At 42.0% G+C, this 25550-nt stretch overlaps 1 protein-coding gene across 1 annotated transcript; it reads right to left on the bottom strand.

Annotated features, from left to right (window-relative positions):
* Positions 1-11722: 11722 nt before the first annotated feature.
* LOC139021026 (olfactory receptor 1J4-like) lies at positions 11723-22333 on the bottom strand. Its single transcript, XM_070431172.1, has 2 exons — positions 21837-22333; positions 11723-12710 (listed from the first exon to the last, which is right to left on the bottom strand). The coding sequence occupies exons 1-2, from the start codon at positions 22331-22333 to the stop codon at positions 11723-11725; spliced, it is 1485 nt and encodes a 494-aa protein (XP_070287273.1).
* Positions 22334-25550: the final 3217 nt, after the last annotated feature.

Raw genomic sequence — 25550 nt, 5'->3', positions numbered from 1 at the left:
TTAAAGTAAAACATTTGGAGGAAAATCTTGCTTAAATATATCATTCAAAGTCTTTTCATCTGTTTTCTGCAGTCTTTTCAGAGGTCACAGAGATGCACTGATGTCTCTTGGCAGCAGGCATGTAAACATGTACAGAGGTGAGGTCTATGGACAGTGATAATGGGAGATCTTTTTGAGCGTGACCTTCACATTTTAGCTCTCTAGTACGTTGTCCTGTAGACCACCTGGATGAGGTCCAACTGGAGATTAGATGGGAAGAAACTTCCTAAGTTTTAGTCTTCCCCACCTTCCCCTTTTCTAATAGGCAAGCTATCAATTTGATAGGCTTGTGAAATCTGAAAAATAAGATACCTGGCCTAGCTGGTTTTGCTCAGTGGATAGAGCGTTGGCCTGCAGACCTAAGGGTCCTGGGTTTGATTACTGTCAGGGCGCATGCAGAAGGCAACCAATTGATGTGTTTCTCTCACATCGATATTTCTCTCTATCTTTCCCTGTTTTTTCTACTCTCTTTAAAAAAATCAATGGAAAATATCCTTGGGTGCAGATTAAAAAAAAAGATATCTTGGGGATATGTATTTACTAGAAAATTATTAAGCACAGGTTTCTTTCTCTGTGTCTCTGTCTCTCTGTGTCTCTGTCTCTCTCTGTCTCTGTTTCTCTCTCTGTCTCTCTGTCTCATGTGTAAGGTTAGAAAAGAAATAACTAATTACATAGATAAGTCATAGCTGAGACTCAGATATTCTGGGTATGATGGGAGCATCTTCCCTCTTTTTCTTTTGAAGACCCATGAAATGAGTTAATGTGGATAAAATTGCCTTATAAACTCAAAGGCATTTGCAAATGAAAGTTCCTGTCATCATCATCAGTTCTTTGGAGTGCTGGCTTTGGTGTCCTGTAGAATAGATGGGAACCCTTTCTGGCTGTGTTAGCCTCAGCAACTTACACATCCTCTTATCCTGAGCCTCAGTTTCCTGGCCTGTAAATTATGTGCTTACTTTGTACACTTATTGTAGATAATCAAGGATGTGACATACTTAAAGCACTAGCATAGAGCAGGCTTTCAATAAATTGTGAAAACAGTCATTAATATTGCTAGGTAGATAAAATGGAACCTGGGCTTCCTGATGCGCTGGACGTTGTCAGAGAACAGCTCTAAATCCTCATTGCTTTTTATATGTTGGGTAAATTATTTACTTCCTCTGTACCTCATTTTCTTAATTTGTGAGATGTGGACATAAACCTACAGTAGAGGACTGATGAAAGCATCAAAATGCCGGAATCAATGAAAGGTTTATTTCAGACTCTGTGATAGAAAATCAAAACGGGAGATTTTATCTTATGCATTTGGGTGGTGTGGAAGGATGAACACACGGGCAGTGTCAGCCTATACTGATGTCATGCTCTTTGATGGGGTGATAAAACACACTCCCTCTGGGTCTGACAAACCCTCATTTGTCCACCAGCCCCCTTGTGTGCTGGAACATTGAACAGATTTGCTCAGCGTTTCTGGCCTCAGTTTCTGCATCTGCTTGAAGGGTATAAGAACAATACCTAACTCGTAACATTGTTGTGAGAATTAAATCAGATAAGGATCATACAGAACTAGGACTAGTTTATATCCAATGCTGGTCCGATACTAGTTTTTTTCTCCCATTATTGTCTTTTCTTGATGGTGTTAACAAAAGGAGGGTGCTTTCTGGAGTGACCAAATAATCCTCTGTTTGCCTAGGACAGCGGTTCTCAACCTGTGGGTTGCAACCCCTTTTGCGGCCGAATGACCCTTTCACAGGGGTCACCTCAGACCAGCCTGCATATCAGATATTTACATTATGATTCATAACAGTAGCAACATTATAGTTATGAAGTAGCAACGAAAAGAATTTTATGTTTGGGTCACAACATGAGGAACTGTATTTAAAGGGCCAGAAGGTTGAGAACCACTGGCCTAGGACTTTCTTGCTTTTAAAACTGAACATCCCTCAGCCCTGGGTAAACTGGACTCTTGGTCACCATCTGTGGGAGATTGGGCTTTGAAAACTGTTAAGTTTCATATATAGAATTGTAAGTGCCATTGTCACCAATGTCATCATCATGACCCTTGTGTGGCAAAGGCTCTGACCTGGTGGGACCAAGATAAAGTATTCACTTTGATATGTGCAGACCCAGGTTTGAGTCATAGCTGGGTTATCTTAAATCATTTAACTTCTCAGAATCTCAATTGTAAAATGAGCTTAAATAAATCTACCTCAAATAATTCTGAGGCTCAAGTTAAAAACATGGAACAGGGCTTGCTGAACTATGGATTTTTGTGGAAATTGTTACTCTTCTTGGGTGGTGGCATAGAATGACTCTGAAAGCCACTCGTGATCAAATGGGCTGAGGGTGAGTTGTCCATGCATAGCACAGGGGTCCTGAGCACTGTTGTACAGTTCTAATGCAGTGGCCAAAGAAAGTCCTTGGGGATGACTGATCAGCATTGACTTCAGGCTGGAATTTTAGGGAGTTCATGAATATTAAATCAAGACCCTCTTCATGGTGGTTCAGAGAGCCAGGTTATGCCTGGCTGAGAGAGAGGAAGGGGCAGGAAAGGAGGGAGAAATCAGGTAGGAGGTGTGTGTGTGTATGTGTGTGTGTGTGTGTGTGTGTGTGTGTGTGATGTGTGTGATGTGTGTGTGTGTGTGTGTGTGTGTGTGTGTGAGAGAGAGAGAGAGAGAGAGACCAGTATAGAGACCAGTATCTCCCATATCTACTCTCCTCGGGTCTTACCTGGAAATTCTGATCATCCTCAGACCATCCTCAGATCCCATCACCATCACCAGGTGTTGGGTCTGCTCCTCTCTTTGGTTTTTCTTTCCTACTTGCCTACAAGACGCAGTTTTCTTCCTTCCCTGTCACAGCAGCACAGGACTGAAGACCGGGGCTGGAGAAACCGGTGCTCAGGCATAGGAGCCAGGAAGAGCTGTGGACTTTTCACAGGCAGTGTCTCTGGGGACCCAATCCCAGACCTCCTAGTTAGAGACAAGATGCGGCAAATGTCCAACTTTCAGCTGTCCCCTTTGGGCCCAGGATCCCTGAGTCCTAGCAGTGTGAGGAGCACCTTTGTTTCAGTGTGACCAGGCATGGGAATCCTGAGAGCACTGCTCTTGGTACCCCCTTCCTGGGCATGGGAGTGGGAGGGCTCCATCTCCCCGTACCCGAACCTACTATGGAGTCTATGCTCTCCAAGTCAGATTCTAGTCCTCATAAAGAAAACCTATGTATGGTATCAAATGGGTTATGAGATTTATTGGGATGATCATTTAGTATGTTATATAATGTCTAATCACTGGGTTGTACACCTAAAACTAATACAATATTGTATGTTAACTATAATTGGAAAATTTTTTTTTTAATCTTTATTGTTCAGATTATTACATTAGTTACTGTTTTTTTCCACCATAACTCCCCTCCACCCAGTTCCAACCCCACCCTCTGCCCTCACTCCCCACCCACTGTCCTCATCCATAGGTGCACGATTATTGTCTAATCTCTTCACTCACCCCCACACCCCTTTCTCCCCCCCCCCAAGAATAGTCAGTCCATTCCCTTTCTATGTCCCTGATTCTATTACAATCACCAGTTCATCAGATTATTTATTCCCTTGATTTTTAGATTCACTTGTTGATAGATATGTATTTGTTGTTCATAATTTGTATCTTTACCTTTTTCTTCTTCTTCCTCTTCTTCCAGGATACCTTTCAGCATTTCATATAATACTGGTTTGGTGGTGATGAACTCCTTTAGCTTTTTCTTATCTGTGAAGCTCTTTATCTGGCCTTCAATTCTGAATGATAGCTTTGCTGGATAAAGTACTCTTGGTTGTAGGTTCTTGGTATTCATCACTCTGAATATTTCTTGCCATTCCCTTCTGGCCTGCAAAGTTTCTGTTGAGAAATCAGCTGACAGTCATATGGGTACTCCCTTGTAGGTAACTGACTGTTTTTCTCTTGCTGCTTTTAGGATTCTCTCTCTGTCTTTTGCTCTTGGCATTTTAATGATGATGTGTCTTGGTGTGGTCCTCTTTGGATTCCTTTTGTTTGGGGTTCTCTGTGCTTCCTGGACTTGGAAGTCTATTCCTTTCACCAGGTAGGGGAAGTTTTCTGTCATTATTTCTTCAAATAGGTTTTCAATATCTTGCTCTCTCTCATCTTCTGGCACCCCTATAATTCAGATGTTGGTACGCTTGAAGCTGTCCCAGAGGCTCCTTACACTATCTTCATATTTTCGGATTCTTTTTTCATTTTGCTTTTCCGGTTGGGTGTTTTTTGCTTCTTCATATTTCAAATCTTTGACTTGATCCTTGCGACCCTCTGGTCTGCTGTTGGGAGTCTGTATAATATTCTTTATTTCAGTCAATGTATGCTTAATTTCTAGACGGTCCTTTATCACAACATCGAGGGTCTCATTAGATTTCTTGAGGATCTCACTACATTTATCGGCGGTCTTACCAGTCTTTTCAAGGATCTCACTACATTTATCAGTGGTCTCACCAGTCTTTTTGAGGGCCTTTCTCAATTTATTGGCGGCTTCTAAACAGTTCTTTAAAGACCTTAAAAGTGTGGTTTTGAACCCTATATCCAACAGTTTGCTTTCCTCCAATTCTGTCGTTTGTGTCCTGTTTCTTTGTCTCGGCATTTTTTATGCTTCGCTGTGTCGATAGAGTGCCTTTCTGTGCTAAGTGTCCCAATTACCTGAGGTAGACACTCTTGGTGCACCCCCTTGTGGGCTTTGTGCACAGTCTTGTGGTTAAGCCTTGATTGTTGTAGTTATCACTGTGAGGAATTGACCTCCAGGCCAATTGGCTGTGAGAATCAGCTGTGTCTGCGGTGGGAGAACTTCTGTGCTGGAGACACCCCTCTGGGGCTAGACTTGCTTCGATGGGGCTTTGGTGCTCACTGAGTCTGCCTCCTGAGTGTGTCTTTTATGGTTCCACGGAGCTGCAAACTGGATGGTCCCACTCTGACCTCTGGGCTTCCTGGCTCCTGGATCTCTAAGGAGGTGCTAATCTAGCCTTTGCCTGAGGCTATCCAGCAAAAGCCTCCCTGCAGGGCTTGGGCAGGGCGGGTCCCACGGGATCAACAGGGCGGGGTTAGCAATTATGGCTGCTCTCAGTCTTGCCCTCAGAGGCTCTGCTTCTCAGTGTCCCAGTAGTCGCTGCAAGCCCCACGGAGAGAAAGCTGCCCTAGGGTTCTGAGCGATGCCAGACAGTCCCGCTTCTCCCGTATGAGTGTGGGTCCTTGGAGACTCGCCCGGAACTGGAGCTCAGAGCCTGAGACTCCCTCCCGATTGAAAACGACAACTGCGTCCTCAGCCTCCAGCCCGCTCTGCATGCACTCCACACCTTAGTATTTTACTTCAGCACTGTGCCTCCTCTGAGCCTCGGTATGCTTTTCTCTTTCCTTCTAGTTGTAGAACTTCCACTCAGCCAGCCTTCCTGTGGTTCTGGATGATGTCCGTTCCGTCTTTTAGTTGTATTTTTGAAGTGGTTGTTCGAGGCAGCAAACTCCCGTGTGTATGCCGCCATCTTGGTTTCTCTCCAGAAAATATTATTTAAAGTAAAAAAATAAAAAAATTGAAAGAAAACCTATCATGGTATTTAGCTAATCATATACTTTACATAGTGTTCTTCTTGATTTTTTCAGTCGAATGACTATGCTGCACACCTGAAACCAATACAAAAAATATTGAAAGTAAATATTATTGAAAAAAGAAGAAAATCTGTTATTTACTGTCACATAAGTAGAAATAACTGAATTGAACAGATTTGGTATAGGGTGGTCCACACAATCATTGTCTTCAAATTCCTATAATTCTGTATGTTGAAAAAGTGAACAAACTTGTTCCTTGGAGTATGAGAGGGTAGAGATATGGCTCATCTATAAAAATATGCTGAGGTCATAATGAATTCTCTGTAAAAATTTATTGGTGACTCTTATATGACAAAATTATTTCAAATGTGGTGGCCAAATGGCGATTCTTCTATTATTTCTTCTATGTTTATTAGGTATCCTATAAGAATGGACTTACCCTATTTCCCACATTTATTTATTTATTCATTCATTCATATCCTCATGGTCTCATGGATGCTTATTCTCTTGAGTTATAATCCATTACCACTATTTATTTTGTAGCTGTAGGTGTTTTTATTGGTTGCAAGGACTCCAAATGATCTCAGAGAAGCCAACTGGGCAATACTTATAACAGAAACAAAAGGAGTAAAAACTAGAAACTAAGAAACTGAAGGGAAGTTTACCCTCAGGAGATGGGTCAGGAGTGGGACACAAATAATGGGGAGTGGGGCAATATAGCTGTTGATATATAGACAATAAATAAAAAATAAATTGCAACCTGTTTATACATTTTAAAACCCATGAGTTTGAATTGATATCTCCAATTCTAGTTTGACACCATAGAGTTTTTTTCCAGCCTCTCCTTTTCCATGTACAGAGCTCCTTTCCCTGAGAGTGAGAGTCACTATCTTTTCCTCAGTGTTAACTTATTTGCTGAATCTTTGGATACATGGTGAGTTGTTTCAGAATCTTGAACTCATACCACAGTTAGTAACATACCACAGCTTAAAACTTTGTTTTGAGTTTTATTTTTTATTTATTTATTTTTTGGTAAACCCCACTTTCAGTGGTTTACATTTATTATTTTTTTTAAAAATTTTAATTAAATCTTTATTGTTCAGATTACATTTGTTCCTCTTCCCCCCCTTCCCCATAACTCTCCTCCTCCAGGTTCCCGCCCACCCTCCGCCCTCACTCCCCACCCACTGTCCTCATTCATAGGTGCACGATTTTTGTCCAGTCTCTGCCCGCATCTCCCACTCCCCTTCCCCCCCCCAAGAATAGTCTGTCCCTTCCCTTTTTATGTCCCTGATTCATTATAATCACCAGTTCATTCTGTACATCAGATTATTTATTCACTTGATTCTTAGATTCACTTGTTGATAGATGCATGTTTGTTGTTCATAATTTGTATCTTTACCTTTTTCTTCTTCTTCCTCTTCTTCCAGGATACCTTTCAGCATTTCGTATAATTCTGGTTTAGTGGTGATGAACTCCTTTAGCTTTTCCTTATCTGTGAAGCTCTTTATCTGACCTTCAATTCTGAATGATAGCTTTGCTGGATAAAGTAATCTTGGTTGTAGGTTCTTGGCATTCATCACTTTGAATATTTCTTGCCATTCCCTTCTGGCCTGCAAAGTTTCTGTTGAGAAATCAGCTGACAGTCGTATGGGTACTCCCTTGTAGGTAATTGACTTTCTTTCTCTTGCTGCTTTTAAGATTCTCTCTTTGTCTTTTGCTCTTGGCATTTTAATGATGATGTGTCTTGGTGTGGTCCTCTTTGGATTCCTTTTGTTTGGGGTTCTCTGCGCTTCTTGGACCTGTAAGTCCATTTCTTTCACCAGGTGGGGGAAGTTTTCTGTCATTATTTCTTCAAATAGGTTTTCAATATCTTACTGTCTCTCATCTTCTGGCACCCCTATAATTCTGATATTAGTGCTCTTGAAGCTGTCCCAGAGGCTCCTTACACTATCTTCGTATTCTTTTTTCTTTTCTTTTTTTTTTTACATTTAATAGCTTTTTAATTTATTTTTTTTAAATTTTTTTATTGCTTAAAGCATTACAAAGGGTATTACATATGTGTCCTTTTTTTCCCCCACCCTTGACAATACCCTGGCTTCCCCTACCCCCCAGTGCCTTATGTTCATTGGTTATGCTCATATGCATGCATACAAGTCCTTCAGTTGATCTCTTACCCCCCTCCCTCCTGCTCCCTAACCCTCCCCGGCCTTCCCGCTGCAGTTTGACAATCTGTGTGATGCAGCTCTGCCTCATATTCTTTTTTCATTTTGCTTTTCTGGTTGGGTGTTTTTTGCTTCTTCGCATTTCAAATCTTTGACTTGATTCTTGCACTCCTCTGGTCTGCTGTTGGGTGTCTGTATAATATTCTTTATTTCAGTCAGTGAATGCTTAATTTCTAGTTGGTTCTTTATCACAACATCGAGGGTCTCATTAGTTTTCTTGAGGCTCTCATCAAGTTTATCGGCAGCTTCTAGCACATTATTGAAAGCCCTCAAAATTGCGTTTTTTAGCTCTATATCCTCCATTTCTGTCATGTTTTTTTTGTCTCCACATTTTTTATGCTTTCTTGGTGCACCCCCTTGTGGTCTTTGTGCGCAGTCTTGTTCTAGTTAAGCCTTGATTGTTGTAGTTAATACTAGAGGGATTTGACCACCAGGCAGACTGGCTGTGAGAATCAGCTGTGTCTGCCGTGGGAAAACTTCTGTCCTCTGGAGAGGTGCTAATCTAGCCTTTGCCTGAGGCGATCCAGCAAATGGCTCTGCGCAGGGCTTGGGCGGGGCGGGATCAACAGGGCAGGAGGAGGGAGCAGTTATGGCTGCTCTCAGTCCCGTTCCCAGAGGCTCTGCTTCTCAGAACCCCAGCAATCGCTGCAAACCTCGGAGAGAAAGCTGCCCGCACGTTCCAACTGATGCCAGACAATCCCACTTCTCCCGTTTGAGTCTGAGTCCCTAGAGAATCGCCCAGATCTGGAGCTCAGAGTTTGAGACTCCCTCCTGATTGAAAACGACAAACGCGCCCTCAGCCACCAGCCCGCTCTGCGCGCGCACCTCCGCACCTTTGTATTTTCCACACTGCGCCTCCTCTGAGCCTCGGTATGCTGTTCTCTCTCCTTCTAGTTGAAGAATCTCTCCTCAGCCAGCTTTCCTGTGGTTCTGGGTGATGTCCGTTCCGTCTTTTAGTTGTATTTTTGAAGTGGTTGTTTGCGGCAGCAGTCTCCGGTGTTTACCTATGCCGCCATCTTGGTTCCCTCCGAGTTTGTTTTTTTTTAAATTGTGAAAGTATATAGACAAAATTCTAGGTTCAAGAACTACTTAGGTTATTTATTTTATTTTCCCTTTTAGTGTAATTATGGTGTTAATTTAAATTTTGTTATGTTCATTTGATTTGATTTAGTCTATTTTGCTTTACTAGCCACCTCTTCTATTTATGTTTTACTTGCAAAAGGCAACATAGTGAAAACTACACAAATAATTCTACCCATCTCCCCATCGCTTCTGCCCCAACTCCTGTAGATAAAAAATCCTATTAGTTTCTGATTTATTCTTCCTGTGCTTCTTTTTGCTCAATGGGCAGACAGTTGGATATTTTATTTACCTTCATTTTTACACAAGAAGTAGCAAGCTATAAATGCTCTTTTACACATTGGTTTCCCCCCCCATTTAGCAATATATCTTACTATTTCTTTGTATTAATTCATAGATACCCTTGTTCTTATTTTTTTCACAGTTGCAAAATACTCAATTGATGTTCTATAGAGACTCTTTAGTGGTCATAAAATAAGATCTTGCTGATGAGTGTCCTAAATGGTTCAAATGGCTAGAATGGTAAATGTTATGTTTTGTATATGAAACTACAATTAAAAATTAAAGAGAGTGTAAAAAGTGATCTCTTAAGAGCACAGGGCCGAAACCGGTTTGGCTCAGTGGATAGAGCGTCGGCCTGTGGACTGAAGGGTCCCGGGTTCGATTCGGTCAAGGGCATGTACCTGGGTTGCGGGCACATCCCCAGTGGGAGATGTGCAGGAGGCAGCTGATCGATGTTTCTCTCTCATCGATGTTTCTGACTATCTCTCTCCCTTCCTCTCTGTAAAAAAATCAATAAAATATATTAAAAAAAAATATATATTTAAAAAAAAAAAAAGAGCACAGGGAAGAATCATAAAAAAATAATAATAATGTATGATTAAGTTAATACAGACAGTCCTTGGGTTACGTCGGACTCGACATATGTCGTTTCATGGTTACGTCACCATCTCCCATTTATTTATATAAAAAAAAAGTTCTGTCATTTTGACATATGTACATATGTGTTTTATGTTTATTATTATTATTTTTTGCTTCTTATTTATTTATTAAAATGTATTATGATTACACTAGAGGCCCGGTGCACGAAAATTGTGTGGGGAGGGGGATGGTCCCCTCAGCCCAGCCTGCACCCTCTCCAATCCGGGACCCCTTGGGAGATTTCTGACTGCTGGTTTAGGCCCGATCCGGACAGCCCTCTCACAATCCTGGACTGCTGGCTCCTAATCGCTCACATGCCTGCCTGCCTTGTTGCCCCTAACTGCCCCGCCCCCCCCCCCCCCCCCCCCGCCCCGGCCTGACCACCCCTCACTGCCTCTGCATGCCGGACTAATTGCCCCTAACTGCCCTCCACTGCTGGCCATGTCGCCCCCAACTGCCCCCTCCCTGCTGGCCTGGTCACTTCTAACTGCCCCTCCCCGCCAGCCTGGTTGTCCCCATCTGCCCCCCTCTGCTGGCCTGGTCGCTTTTAACTGCCCCTCCTGCCGTCCTGGTCGCCGCCAACTGCCCCCTATCCACTGGCTTAGTTTCCCTTCACTGCCACTCCTGCCAACCTAATCACCCCCAACTGTCCCCCTCTGCCAGCCTGGTAACTCCAAAATGCCCCCCCCCCCGCCTCATTGCCCCTAACTGCCCCCCCTTGCTGGCCTGGTCGCCCCAAATGCCCCCCTCCCATGCTTGCCTGGTCACCCCTCACGGCCCCCCTGCTGGCCTGGTTGCCCCATGCAGCCTGCTGTTCAGTTGTTTGGTTGTCCCTCACTAACTGCCCTGCTGGCCTGGTCACCCCACACAGCCTGCTGTTCAGTCATATGGTCGTCCCTCACTAACCCCCCTGCAGGCCTGGTCGTAGGCAGCCATCTTATGAGGGTGTGAGGGTTAATTTGAATATTACCTCTTTATTATATAGGATTAGATGTCAAGAAACAAAATTCTCCAGTAATACAATAATTGTCGCTCTACATAAAATGAGCAATATCCAGCATTTCATTTTTAATAATGAACACCTCAGAAGTATAAGGAAAAAGAGAAGTTTAAAGTGATGGAAAAAATATACCATTTAAACTCTAACTGCAAGAAAGCTGCATTTTACTACCTATTCTATACTAGTATGAATATCTCTATCTGTATATTTATACCTATATGTCTGTTCGTATATCTGTATGTGTACCTATATCCATAGCAATAGATATAAAGTACTTATACTAATATTAGAAGTAGATGAGTAGTTAAGGTAAAGCCCCCATTTCTAGAAACATCTCCTAATCATAAATGCAGTGGTGTGCTTTTGAATGTATTTTAAAAATATCTGGCCCTCTTGTTTGAAAAGCCTTATTTTGTAGCATATGCCATTTTTCATAGTGTAATTTTTCTTATCATGGCTGATTGCAATCTACCAACATGATGTCACTGAATGTCAGTTGGGAAAAGACCCTCACAATCAACTTGAAGTCATCAAAAGCCAGCATTAAAGAATCAGGTAGAAAAAAATTTCACCAGAAGCAAATCATGAGGCTAAAGCAGTATGTCATCAATAACATAGGATAAAAAATACATAAGCAAAAGCTGACACATCTCAAAGGAGAAAAAGAAAGTCCACATCTATAATTGTACAATATATTTTGCATATATCTTATGAGATGATGAACAAGCAAAAATTACAAATTGGGAATATAACATTATTAACAATCCATGTAGCAAACTTGAGCTAGTTTACATATTAACCACACTGTACATGACAACAGAATGCATATTCTATTAAAGGTATATGGAGATGTTGACTATTCAGTAATTTTAGGAGATATATTTCCCTGTGCTCCTGACTGCAACCAGAGGATTTAGTGATTGCCACTTAAAGAACTTAATCCTCTTGACACACATCTCTAAGGCCTGTTTTATATCTCTGTTCCTCAGGCTGTAGATGAAGGGGTTCAGCATGGGGGTAACTACCATGTACATGACCGAAGCAATTATGTCTTTGGAATCCCATGATGAGGAGAAAAAGTAAACACCTGTAACTGTCCCGTAGTATAAAGACACCACAGAGAGATGGGAGCCACAGGTAGAAAAGGCTTTATAGAGTCTCTTAGTGGAGGGCACCCTCAGGATGATGGTCCCTATACGGATATAGGAGCACAAAATAACACCAATACACAAAAAGGAAATCATTCCTCCCTCGGTGAATATGACCAGCTCATTGAGGAAGGTGTCTGAACAGCTCAGCTTCAGGAGTGCAGCGAGGTCACAGAAGTAGTGGATGATGGTATTGTCAGCACAGAAAGACAGTCGGACCAAGAGGAGGGTGTGCAAAAGGGCATGGCCACAGGTGAGAACCCAGGAGCCAGCCACCAGCAGCACACACAGCCCCTGCCTCATGATGGTGGTGTAGTGCAGAGGCTGACAGATGGCTACATACCTGTCATATGCCATCACAGCCAGAAGAAAATTGTCAAGACCAGCAAAAAGTATGAAAAAATACATCTGAGAAATACATCCCACGTAGGAGATGGATTGTTGCCGAGTCTGCATGTTCATGAGCATCTTAGGGACAGTGACAGAGGAGAGAGAAATGTCAGAGAAGGCCAAGTGGCTGAGGAAGAAGTACATGGGCGTGTGCAGGCGAGAGTCCAGCCTGATGAGCAGGATGATGAGCAGGTTGCCCAGCACCGTGGTCAGGTACATGCCCAGGAACAGGGTGAAGAACACGCCCTGCTGCCCTGGCGGGACGGGGAGCCCCAGGAGGAGGAAGTGGGACACGCTGCTCTGGTTCTCAGGCCTCATGCTGCTCTTCTGTCTGCTGGGGATGAAGAAGGCTTGGGAGTCTCAGGAACCTAGAAAGGATGAACAGGACATCTCATTTCATACTGTCATTATTGGGAAAACCATTCATTTTTAAATACTTTCATATTAATTTCTCACACCTGTGGATGTGTGCCTCTTCCCTCTCCCCCAGTCTGGCTCCAGGAAAAGACTGAACCTCCAAAGTAGTACAAAGACCTCACCACACAGAAGTAAGAGGGGTTTGCTATTTGTTCAATTATTACTTTTAACATCACGTCTGTATCGGAACCTCTCCTAAGGACTGCAGTGCAGCAGTGAGCAGGAAAAGCAAGGTGCCCACCTCTATGAGTTTACATCTTGCTGAGCATGAAGGGATCATTTCTATACCAGGCCAGAGCCAAACCATAATGATTCACTGTGGCAGGAATAGAAGGTGAGCCCCTGCAAAGTGGTGTCAGTTGTTTCTGCCTAAAAGTAACGTGAGACTCCAGTGCTGGGTGGGCGTTGTTGGAGCCTTGTCAGAACTCCTGTGAACCTGCCGGCTCCCATTGACCCTCAGCTGTAAACTCAGGGACACTCTGGAATTGGGTGGCCATTGAAAGACACTTGATGCCAGAATATCACCAAAACCAGATGACTCCACAAAGTATCTTTCATAATAATGCTGAACATTTAGATGAACATTTGGGTACCAGGATAAGGACTTTACCTACATTTCCCAATTAAATCCACACATCAGCCTTACATTCCCAGATTTTAAAACCTCTTCATAGCTGCTCTAAGGATTTGTATTCTTTGACCAATATTAGTTTTTACGAAATAGAAACATAAATGACACAAATTCCGTAGGCACACAGCAGTACAGCAGGGATGGAATGGCACACAAATACACATGTGTATATTAGTATCTATTATATATGTGACATGTAATGTTTATAACTTGATATGTATGTATTACCATTTTCTATAAATTAAAAATCACCAAGTGTTAGCTACCTCATGGGGTTCAGTCTAATATGTCTGTGTGATCAGAAACCATGCTCTTAACTGTTACACAGGAAACTTCCCTTTTCTTGCTTAGGAGCCAAGCACAATATATTATTTTAGAGCTGTGAGGATCCAGAGTTGTCCAAAAATTTATTTTTTATTCCCTTTACTAGATAATTTTATTCCTTCATATTTATTTACTTTCCAACTGACAAAAATTTCTCAAATACATTAAGATGTATTTATGCAATAACTCTTTACTGAGGGCCTCTGTGAGACTCATAAAAGTTGTGTCATTCTTTCCATATTATCGACTTGAAAGTGAGACCAATGGTTTATATAAGTTCCCCAAGGTCTCATCACTATTTAATGGTAATTCTGCCGAATACCTTCACACATCATGATGCCTGGAGTTTATGGGTAGTTATTTTGTTTGTTTCCCTGGGATGTTTAGTAAAAAAAAGAAAGGTTGTAAAATTCTGAGCAACTCAATCACACTCAGGTACCTAAAAATGATAGCAGATCCATTTCAAGAAACAGGGTGTTGCTTAGAATTTGAGTATCTTAGGTAATGGTGCCCCAGAAGGAGGACACTTTAGGAAATACTTGAGTCATCGATACAGATCAATCACACACACACACACACACACACACACACACACACACACTGCTGATTTGAGAATGTAAGTCACCGCTGACCAAATTTCCATCCTAAGGGAAGAATAGCCAATATGTGGTTCACCTCATAAACACTCATATGCTTATGTATAAGTCAGAATTAACAGAAAATTGGACATACACCATATACAATAATATACCTCTCACCCCAAAACATACTCACAGTGCACATCAACACACCTGCATCATGATGCACCTGGTGAACACTCAACTCACTACATATACGTAACAAACACTACACACACTTCACCAAAATCACAGAAGACCACAAACAAATTATAAATCTTACAAGAAACACACAACAGAACACATATGTACACCCCGTACACTCACTACAACTAATAGTATACACTCTCCTATTAATGCGAGTGTGTTAATGAGCTTCCCTCCTTCTGACATTCCCCTTGCTGGGGGAGGGCAGTCAGCATGGGGCAGTTAAGCCTATTCAGTCACAGGCACAGTCATTAAACCACCACCTACACCCATGCATATGGTCACACGCACACGTCACATAACGGAGAAAATCCAATAACATAACTTCCAGTTCTCATACACAAGAGCGTCACCCACAGGCACAGCTCACATGTGCACCACAACACACTGCTGAGCAGAAGTCTGAGCTCTCTCTGAGTTGACCTTGGTTCCTTATGAGGTTGGCATCTTCTTGTCCAGAAGCAGAGACAACAGTCTCACTTCTGATGCTCAGCTGTGATGCCAGTGTTTACTATCACAGACATGAATCAGGAGTCCCAGCCACACACCAGGAGGCTGAGAACTTGGTCTACATATGCTAAAATGAGGCTGTGAGTCAGATTCATAGCACATATACATACAACTATCAAACAGCACATATACAAGCATACAGAATACATGTACACACACAGAGTCATGGACACAGAGTCTCACACATGAACTCACTAGCACACAGGCAGGTCCATCGGCAAAAACAGATTTCCAGCTCCTCTCACCTGGGCTCATTGGTGAGTTCAGACACCTTCTGCTGCAGATTATCGCCCATCTCCTCAGGTTTTCTTCAGGAGACCTAACATCAGACACACACAGGAAATATCTGGGGCCTTGGCATTTCTACGGAGTCTCCTTTTCCTTAACCAGCTCCAGAGAAATGAGTCCACAGATGACACTTAACTGCTAATGAGAGACTGCAACCAAGTCCCCAAGCTTGTGGCTGATTTCTGACTGCCCTTTGGGAGCTGTGTGTCCAAGAGTAAGAGGGACTGGAGTCCTAGGGGACAGTGTCCCTGATTCCAGTCATGCCCTGGACTGCTTTGTTCTTGGGCATTGCTCCAGCTGGGATGAAAGATTTTTCAACTTTCTATTTTGAAATGATTTCAAAGATATAGTAAAGTTGTAATAACGATATTAAGAATTCCTGGTCAATCTTCAGCCAATTCCGCAATGGTTAACATTTTACTATGTTTACCTTCTGTGTGTGTATCCTATATAATAAGAGAGGAACATGCTAATTAGCTGTTATGCCCTGAGGTGTAATGACCAAGCACGTCATGACAAGATCACGGATCAGCAAGAGGTTGGGCCAGCGAGGTACAAGTGGGCTGCGGAGAACTACAGGACAGGGCAGGGCAGTAAGAAGCGGGAGGTGGAGAGCTACAGGAGAGGGCAGGGTAACAGGAGGGGGGACGGGAGGAAGCTACAGGAGGGTGGGGCAGCGGGTGGAGAGCTATAGGAGGGCTAGAGCGACCTACTGGTGCACAGATTCCTGCGCAGGGCTATAAGCATGTATATATGTATGTACTAGTGTGTTTGTATGTATATTTCAGACTTAGATTTATAGCTGATATACCAGTACATGTTAGCAGAATGCATATGATAATGTTTCCAAAGCTACTGTTTTTATCCTTTTTAAACAAATTTTCAAAAAAAATTATTGTTGAAAGTATTACATATGTCCCCTTTCCCCCCCCATTAACCCTTGTAGCCTGCCCCCACTCCCTACCCCAGACCTTCACCTACTATTATCTGGATCCACTGATTATGCATACATGCATACAAGTTCTTTGGTTGATCTCTTCCCACCCACCCATGCCTGCCTTCCCTCTGAGATTCGACAGTATGTTCCATGCTTCTATGTCTCTGGATCTATTTTGTGCATCAGTTTATTTTGTTCATTAGATTCCACATTTAAGTGAGATCATGTGATACTTGTCTTTCTCTGACTGGCTTTTGGCTTAGTGTAATACTCTGCAGGTCCGTTCATGCTGTCTCAAAGGGTAAAAGATCCTTCTTTTTACAGCTGCATAGTATTCCATGGTGTAATGTACCACAGCTTTTTTATCCACTCATCTACAGGTGGGCTGTTTTCCTGTCTTAGCTATTATGAATTGTGCTGCTATGAACATAGGGGTGCATATATTCTTTCTGATTGGTGTTTTGGGTTTCTTAGGATCTATTCTGAGAAGTGGAATCATGGGGTCAAATGGCAGTTCCATATTTAATTTTTTGAGCGAACTCCATACTGTTTTCCATAACGACTGCACCAATCTGCATTCCCACCAGCAGTGTATTAGGGTTCCCTGTTCTCCACATCCTTGCCAGCACTTGTCATTTGTTGATATGTTTATGGTAGCCATTCTGATAGGAAATGCATTGTTGCTGAGTCTGCATGTCCATGAGCATCTTAGGGACAGTGACAGAGGAGAGAGAAATGTCAGAGAAGGCCAAGTGGCTGAGGAAGAAGTACATGGGCGTGTGCAGGCGAGAGTCCAGCCTGATGAGCAGGATGATGAGCAGGTTGCCCAGCACCGTGGTCAGGTACATGCCCAGGAACAGGGTGAAGAACATGCCCTGCTGCCCTGGCGGGATGGGGAGCCCCAGGAGGAGGAAGTGGGACACGCTGCTCTGGTTCTCAGGCCTCATGCTGCTCTTCTGTCTGCTGGGGATGAAGAAGGTGTGGGAATCTTAGGAACCCAGAATGGATGGCCAGGACCATCACATCTTATACTGTCAATCTCTGGGAAAATAATGAATTTTAACTGCATACCTATTTATTTTTCACACATGTGGATTCATGCATCTTCCCTCTATTTCCGTCTGGCTCCTGCAATCATCACACCCCTAAAGCAACCAGCAAGACCTCATTGCACAGAAACAAGAGGGCATTCACCCAGTTCTATGACTTTACATCTTTAAAAAAATTTTTTTTTAACTCACTTCAGCGAAGAAGGAAGGAGAGAGTGAGAGAGAGTCCAATATCGATGATGCCAAGAGAATCATTGAAGGGCTGCCTCCTGCAAGGGGAATGTAAGAGTGATGTATGGATTTAATTAGGAAATGTGGCGATTGAACCCACAACCCCGCTATGTGCCCTGACTGGGCATTGAACCATGACTTCCTGCTTTATAGGTCAATGCTCAACCACTGAGCCACACCAGCCGGGCTGAGTTTACATGTTAATGACCACAGAGAGATAATTTCTAGTTTGGCCAAGGCTAAACCATAATAATTCACTGTGGCAGAAACAGAAGATCAGCCCCTGCAAACCAGTGTCAGTTGTTTCTGCCTGAAAGTAATATGAAACCCAGTCCCATTGATCCACACCTGTAAACTCAGGGACACTCCAGCAATGGGTGCCATTTAAAGACACTTGATGCCAAAATAGCTCCAAAACGAAGATAGCCCACAAACTCTCTTCCATAATAGCGCTGAACATTTTGGTGAACGTTTGGGTGCTGGTCTAAGGATTTTACCTACATTTCCTAATTAAATCTCCACATCAGTCTTATATTCCCAGATTCTCAACTTTCTCCACAGTTACATTAAGAATTTGTGTTCTTTCAACATTTGTAGCTTTTAATATATGGAAACATAAATGACACAAATTCTGTAGGCACACACAGTACAGTAGGGGACAGAATGGCACACACATGTGTATATCTGTATCTATAGTATATGTGACATGTAATGTATATAACTTGATATATATATATATGTGTTTAATTTTCTATAAATTAAAAATGATCAAGTATTTTCTACTTCATGGGATTCAGTCTAATGTGTGTGATCATAGCCCATGCTCTCAATCATTACACATGGAAACTTCTCTTTTGTTGTTTAGAGAAGTCAAGCACAATGTATTATTTTAGAGATGTGAGGACCAAAAGTTGTCCAAAATTTTCTTAGTCCCTTTACTAGCTCATTTAATTCCTTCATATTTATATACCTTCAACTGAAAAAAATTTTCATATACATTAACTTCCATTTATACAATGAATATTTACTGAGAGAATTGATTATAAACAGGTGCTGGATTTTATCAAATGCTTTTTCTGCATCCATTGATAGGACCATGTGGTTTTTATTCTTCATTTTGTTTATGTGGTGTATCATGTTTATTGATTTGCAGATATTGCACCAATCTTGCATACCTGGAGTAAATTTCACTTGATCATGGTATATGATCTTTTTTAAAAAAAATCTTTATTGTTCAGATTACTATACATGTTCCTCTTTGTTTCCCTCATAGCTCCCCTCCATCCGGTTCCCACCCCACTCCAGGCCTCCTTCCCCCACTGACCTCCTTCATAGCTGTAAACTCTTTGTCCAATCTCTTCCTGCACCCCCCACAACCTTTTCCCCCTGACAATTGTCTGCTCCCTTTCCATGCCCCTGATCCTATTACATTCACCAGTCTGTTCTGTTCATCAGGTTTTTTATTTATTTGATTTTTAGGTTCACTTGTTGATAGATATGTATTTGTTGTCACTTTGTTGTTCATAATTTTTTATCTTTACCTTTTTCTTCTTTGTCCTCTTCTTAGAGAATACCCTTCAGCATTTTATATAATACTGGTTGGGTGGTGATGAATTCCTTAGCTTTTTCTTGACTGTGAAGCTCTTTATCTGACCTTCAATTCTAAATGATAGCTTTGCTTGGTAGAGTAATCTTGGTTGTAGGTTCTTGATATTCATCACTTTGTATATTTCTTGCCATTTCCTTCTGGCCTGCATAGTTTCTGTTGAGAAATCAGCTGACAGTCGTATGGGTACTCCCTTGTAGGTAACTGTATTTCTCTTGCTGCTTTAAGATTCTCTCTTTGTTTTTTGTCCTTTGCATTGTAATTATGATGTGTCTTGGTGTGGTCCTCTTTGGATTCATGTTTTACTTGTAAAAGTCAGCATAGTCAAAACTACGCAAATAATTCTACCCATCTCCCCATCGCTTCTGCCCCAACTCCTGTGGATAAAAAATCCTATTAGTTTCTGATTTACTCTTCCTGTGCTTCTTTTTGCTCAATGGGCAGACAGTTGGATATTTTATTTACCTTCATTTTTTACATGAGAAGTAGCACGCTATAAATGCTCTTTTACACATTGCTTTTTTTTATTTAGCAATATATCTTACTATTTCTTTGTATTAATTCATAGATATCCTTGTTCTTATTTTTTTCACAGTTGCAAAATACTCAGTTGATATTCTGTGGAGACTACTTTAGTAGTCATAAAATGAGATCTTGCTGATGAGTGTCCTAAATGGTTCAAATGGCTAGAATGGTAAATGTTATCTTTTGTATATCAAACTAAAATTAAAAATTAAAGATAGTGTAAGAAGTGATCTCTTAAGAACACAGGGAAGAACCATAAAACAATAGTGATCATGTAAGATTAAGTTAATACAGGCAGTCCTCGGGTTACGCCCGATTCGACGTACGCCGTTTCGTGGTTATGTCGCCATCTCCCATTTATTTATAAAAAAAAAGAAGTTCTGTCATTTTGACATATGTACATATGTGCTTTATGTTTTTTTTTTTTTTTATCATTTATTTACCACAAGTAAAGGTCAGGAATTGTTATCTTTCTTTTAAATTTTTTTTACTATTTCACTTCATTAGTGCTGTGTATGTGCTCCATCTGAGTGACGTAGGTGCTTATGTAGGTGGGTTTCGAGCCGTAGGAACAGATCCTCGACATAACCCGAGGACCTACTGTAGAGGGAAATGGATTAAAATATACATTTAATCAAAAGGGAGGGAGACAAGAGAGAATATATGTGAAACATGTATCAAATGAAAAACACAGTTACATGGAAAATATAAATTCAAATGTATTATGAGTACATTAGATGTCAAGAGACAAAATTCTACAGAAATACAATAATTGTTGCTCTACATAAAATGAGCAATATCCAGTATTACATTGTTAATAATGGACACCTCAGAGATATAAGGAAAAAGAAAAATTTAAAGTGATGGAACAAATATACCATTTAAACTCTAACCACAAGAAAGCTGCATTTTACTCCCTATTCTATACTAGTATCTATACCTCTATCTGTATATTTATACCTATATGTCTGTTCATATATCTGTATGTGTACCTATATCCATAGTGATAGATATAAAGTACTTATACTAATATTAGAAGTAGATGAGTAGTTAAGGTAAAGCCCCCATTTCTAGAAACATCTCCTAATCATAAATGCAGTGGTGTGCTTTTGAATGTATTTTTAAAATGTCTGACCCTCTTGTTTGAAAAGCCTTATTTTGTAGCATATGCCATTTTTTCATAGTGTAATTTTTCTTATCATGGCTGATGGCAATCTACCAACAGGATGTCCTTGAATGTCATTTGGGAAGAGATCCTCACAATCAACTTGAAGCCATCAAAAGCCAGCATCAAAGAACCAGGTAGAAAAAAATTTCACCACAAGCAAATCATGAGGCTAAATCAGTATGTCATCAATAACATAGGATAAAAAATACATAAGCAAAAACTGACACATCTCAAAAAAAAGGCAAATCCACAACTATAATTATGCAATATATTTTGCATATATCTTATGAGATGATGAACAAGCAAAAATTACAAATTGGGAATATAACATTATTAACAATCCATGTAGCAAACTTGAGCTAGTTTACATATTAACCACACTGTACATGACAACAGAATGCATATTCTATTAAAGGTATATGGAGATGTTGACTATTCAGTAATTTTAGGAGATATATTTCCCTGTGCTCCTGACTGCAACCAGAGGATTTAGTGATTGCCACTTTAAGAACTTAATCCTCTTGACACACATCTCTAAGGCCTGTTTTATATCTCTGTTCCTCAGGCTGTAGATGAAGGGGTTCAGCATGGGGGTAACTACCATATACATGACTGAAGCAATTATGTCTTTGGAACCCCATGACGAGGAGAAAAAGTAAACACCTGTAGCTGTCCCGTAGTATAAAGACACCACAGAGAGATGGGAGCCACAGGTAGAAAAGGCTTTATAGAGTCTCCTAGTGGAGGGGACCCTGAGGATGATGGTCCCTATACGGATATAGGATCCCAAAATAACACCAATACACAAAAAGGTAATCATTCCTCCAACAGTGTATATGACCAGCTCATTGAGGAATGTGTCTGAACAGCTCAGCTTCAGGAGTGCAGCGAGGTCACAGAAGTAGTGGATGATGGCATTGTCAGCACAGAAAGACAGTCGGACCAAGAGGAGGGTGTGCAAAAGGGCACTGCAACAGGAAAGAATGCAGGAGCCAGCCACCAGCAGCACACACAGCCTCTCCCTCATGACAGTGGTGTAGTGCAGGGGGTGACAGATAGCCACATACCTGTCATATGCCATCACAGCCAGAAGAAAATTGTCAAGACCAACAAAAAGCAAGAAAAAATACAACTGAGAAATACATCCTACATAGGAGATGGATTGTTGCCGAGTCTGCATGTTGATGAGCATCTTGGGGACAGTGACAGAGGAGAGAGAAATGTCAGAGAAGGCCAAGTGGCTGAGGAAGAAGTACATGGGCGTGTGCAGGCGAGAGTCCAGCCTGATGAGCAGGATGATGAGCAGGTTGCCCAGCACCGTGGTCAGGTACATGCCCAGGAACAGGGTGAAGAACACGCCCTGCTGCCCTGGTGGGACGGGGAGCCCCAGGAGGAGGAAGTGGGACACGCTGCTCTGGTTCTCAGGCCTCATGCTGCTCTTCGTCTGCTGGGGATGAAGAAGGCTTGGGAGTCTCAGGAACCTAGAAAGGATGAACAGGACATCTCATTTCATACTGTCATTATTGGGAAAACCATTCATTTTTAAATACTTTCATATTAATTTCTCACACCTGTGGATGTATGCCTCTTTCCTCTCTTGCAGTCTGGCTCCAGGAAAACATTGAACCTCCAAAGTAGTCACACAACGTCATCACAGAGAAGTAAGAGGGGTTCGCTCTTTATACAAATATTACTTTTAACATCACGTCTGTGTCAGAACCTCTTCAAAGGACTGCAGTGCAGCAGTGAGCAAGAAAAGCAAGGTGTCCACCTCTATGAGTTTACATCTTGATGAACATGGAGGGATCATTTCTACACCAGGCCAGAGCCAAACCATAATGATTCACTGTGGCAGGAATGGAAGGTGAGCCCCTGAAAAGTGGTGTCAGTTCTTTCTGCCTGAAAGTAACGTGAGACTCCAGTGCTGAGCGGGCGTTGTTGGAGCATTGTCAGACCTCCTGTGAACCTGCCGGCTCCCATTGACCCTCAGCTGTAAACTCAGGGACACTCTGGTATTGGGTGGCCATTGAAAGCCACTGAGGCCAGAATATCTCCAAAACCACAATAGTCCACAAAGTATCTTTCATAATAATGCTGAACATTTAGATGAACATTTGGGTACCAGGCTAAGGACTTTACCTATATTTCCTAATTAAATCCACACATCAGCCTTACATTCCCAGTTTTTAAAACCTCTTCACAGATGCTCTAAGGCAGGGGTCCTCAAACTTTTTAAACAGGGGGCCAGTTCACTGTCCCTCAGACCGTTGGAGGGCCGGACTATAGTTTAAAAAAACACTATGAACAAATTCCTATGCACACTGCACATATCTTATTTTGAAGTAAAAAAACAAAACGAGAGCAAATACAATATTTGTATTTGCATGTGGCCCGCGGCCCGTAGTTTGAGGACCCCTGCTCTAAGGATTTGTATTCCTTGACCTATTTTAGTTTTTAATAAATAGAAACATAAATGAGAAAAATGGCGGAGGCTTAGACGGACGTGTTGGTGCTTTGTCCTGGAGCAGATAGGGGCGAGCAGCTGAAACGGGTAACAATCAGCCCGATCAAGCTGGGGAGGTTCAGCTGAGAGACAGTCTGCAGCCAGGAAAGACAGAGAACTCCTAAAAAATGCGGATGGTTAGAGATTGAGGCTGAAACCTCCCCCTGGGTGCCAGCGCAGCGGCGAGACGCGCCATCTTGGGTAGCGGTTACCGGCATCCAGAGATCGGCTACTAACCCAGCGGCTACTAACCCGGAGGCAACGACTCGCAAGCAGCGCGACTGCAAGAGCCCAGAGGAGACCTGCACCCCTCCACGGAAAGATTCAAGCAACAGCGGCCTCCTGATCACCACACGCTCTGCCTGGGGAACAGTTGCTGTGTGTGAAGCCTCCCTCCACCAGCCAGAAGAGCCACCACAACTGTGAACAGCACCCACCAGAGGCTCTGCTATCAACAGAGGAGCCGCTGCTACCACAATCGCCCAAGGAGCAACCACAGCCCGAGGAGCCACTGCCACCCAGGGAGCAGCCACTGCCACCCAGGGTCCAGCCACTGAACGACTCAACAACTAGTCCTGTCAGTGAGATCAAACATGGGTAGACAAAGAAACCCCCAAAGGAAAGAAAAGGAGGACTCGCCAGAAAAGCAGCTAAGTGAGACAGAGATATGCAACATGACGGAAAAAGAATTCAGAATAAGGTTCCTAGAGTACATGCACCGGATGTTCAAGAGGCAAGAAGAAACAGATGAAAAACTCAACTACTTATGCAAGAAGCTAGAAGAAACAGATGAAAAAATCAACAACTTAAGTAAGTCCCAAGAAGAAATGAAGAGCGACATAGCTGCAATAAAAAACACCATTGAAAGTATCAACAGTAGACTGGGAGAAGCGGAGGACCGAATTAGTGAATTAGAAGACAAGGAAGCAAAACACACTCAAACTGTACTGCAAATGGAGAAAAAAATTAAAAGACAGGAGGAGAGCCTAAGGGAACTTTGGGACAACATGAAACGAAACAACATATGAATAATAGGGGTGCCAGAACAACAGAAAGATGAACATGGATTAGAAAACCTATTCGAAGAAATAATATCAGAAAACTTCCCTGAGGTGGGGAAGAAAAAAGTCACACAAGCCCAGAGAGTCCCAAACAAGGTGAACCCAAAAAGACCCACACCAAGACACATCATAATTACCATGGCAAATGTTCAGGATAAAGAGAGAATCTTACAGGCTGCAAGAGAGAGACGGAAAGTAACATACAAGGGATCTCCCATTAGATTATCAAATGATTTCTCAACAGAAACACATCAGGCCAGAAAAGAATGGACGGAAATCTACAAAGTGATGCAAAGCAAAGGACTGAATCCAAGAATACTCTATCCAGCAAGGCTATCATTCAAAATTGAAGGGGAAATAAGAAGCTTCACAGACAAAAAAGGGCTAAGGGAGTTTATCACAACCAAGCCACCCATGCAAGAAATGCTAAAGGGACTGGTGTAAAAAGAAGAAATATCAAGCTCAGAAAGAAAACAGCCACACACACACACAAAAAAAGAAATGGCTACAAACAAGTACCTTTCAATAATAACTTTAAATGTAAATGGACTAAATGCTCCAACCAAAAGACATCGAGTGGCTGAATGGATAAAAAAACATGACCCATACATCTGCTGTCTACAAGAGACCCACCTCATTAGAAGGGACTCACACAGACTGAAAGTGAAGGGATGGAAAAATATCTTTCACGCAAATGGAAAGGAAAAGAAAGCTGGGGTAGCAATACTTATATCTGACAAAATACATCTCAAAGTGAAGGCCATAACCAGAGATAAGGAAGGCCACTTCATAATACTAAAGGGATCAATACAACAAGAAGATATAACCCTGGTAAACATATATGCACCCAATGCAGGAGCACCCACATACATAAGAAAACTTCTGGAAGATATCAGGGGAGAGATCGACAATAATACAATCATAGTAGGGGACTTTAATACACCACTGACATCACTGGATAAATCCGCTAGACAAACAATCAGCAAAGAAACAGCAATCCTAAATGACTCACTAGATCAGATGGACTTAATTGACATCTTCAGAACACTTCACCCCACAGCTGCGGAATATACATTCCTCTCAGG

This window comes from Myotis yumanensis, unplaced genomic scaffold (genome assembly GCF_028538775.1).
Source record: "Myotis yumanensis isolate MYYU_CA2020_CCGP unplaced genomic scaffold, mMyoYum1.0.hap1 SCAF_12, whole genome shotgun sequence".
Taxonomy (NCBI): domain Eukaryota; kingdom Metazoa; phylum Chordata; class Mammalia; order Chiroptera; family Vespertilionidae; genus Myotis; species Myotis yumanensis.
The sequence above is the reverse complement of the archived record's forward strand: the minus strand, read 5'-3'. Positions and strand labels throughout refer to the sequence as shown.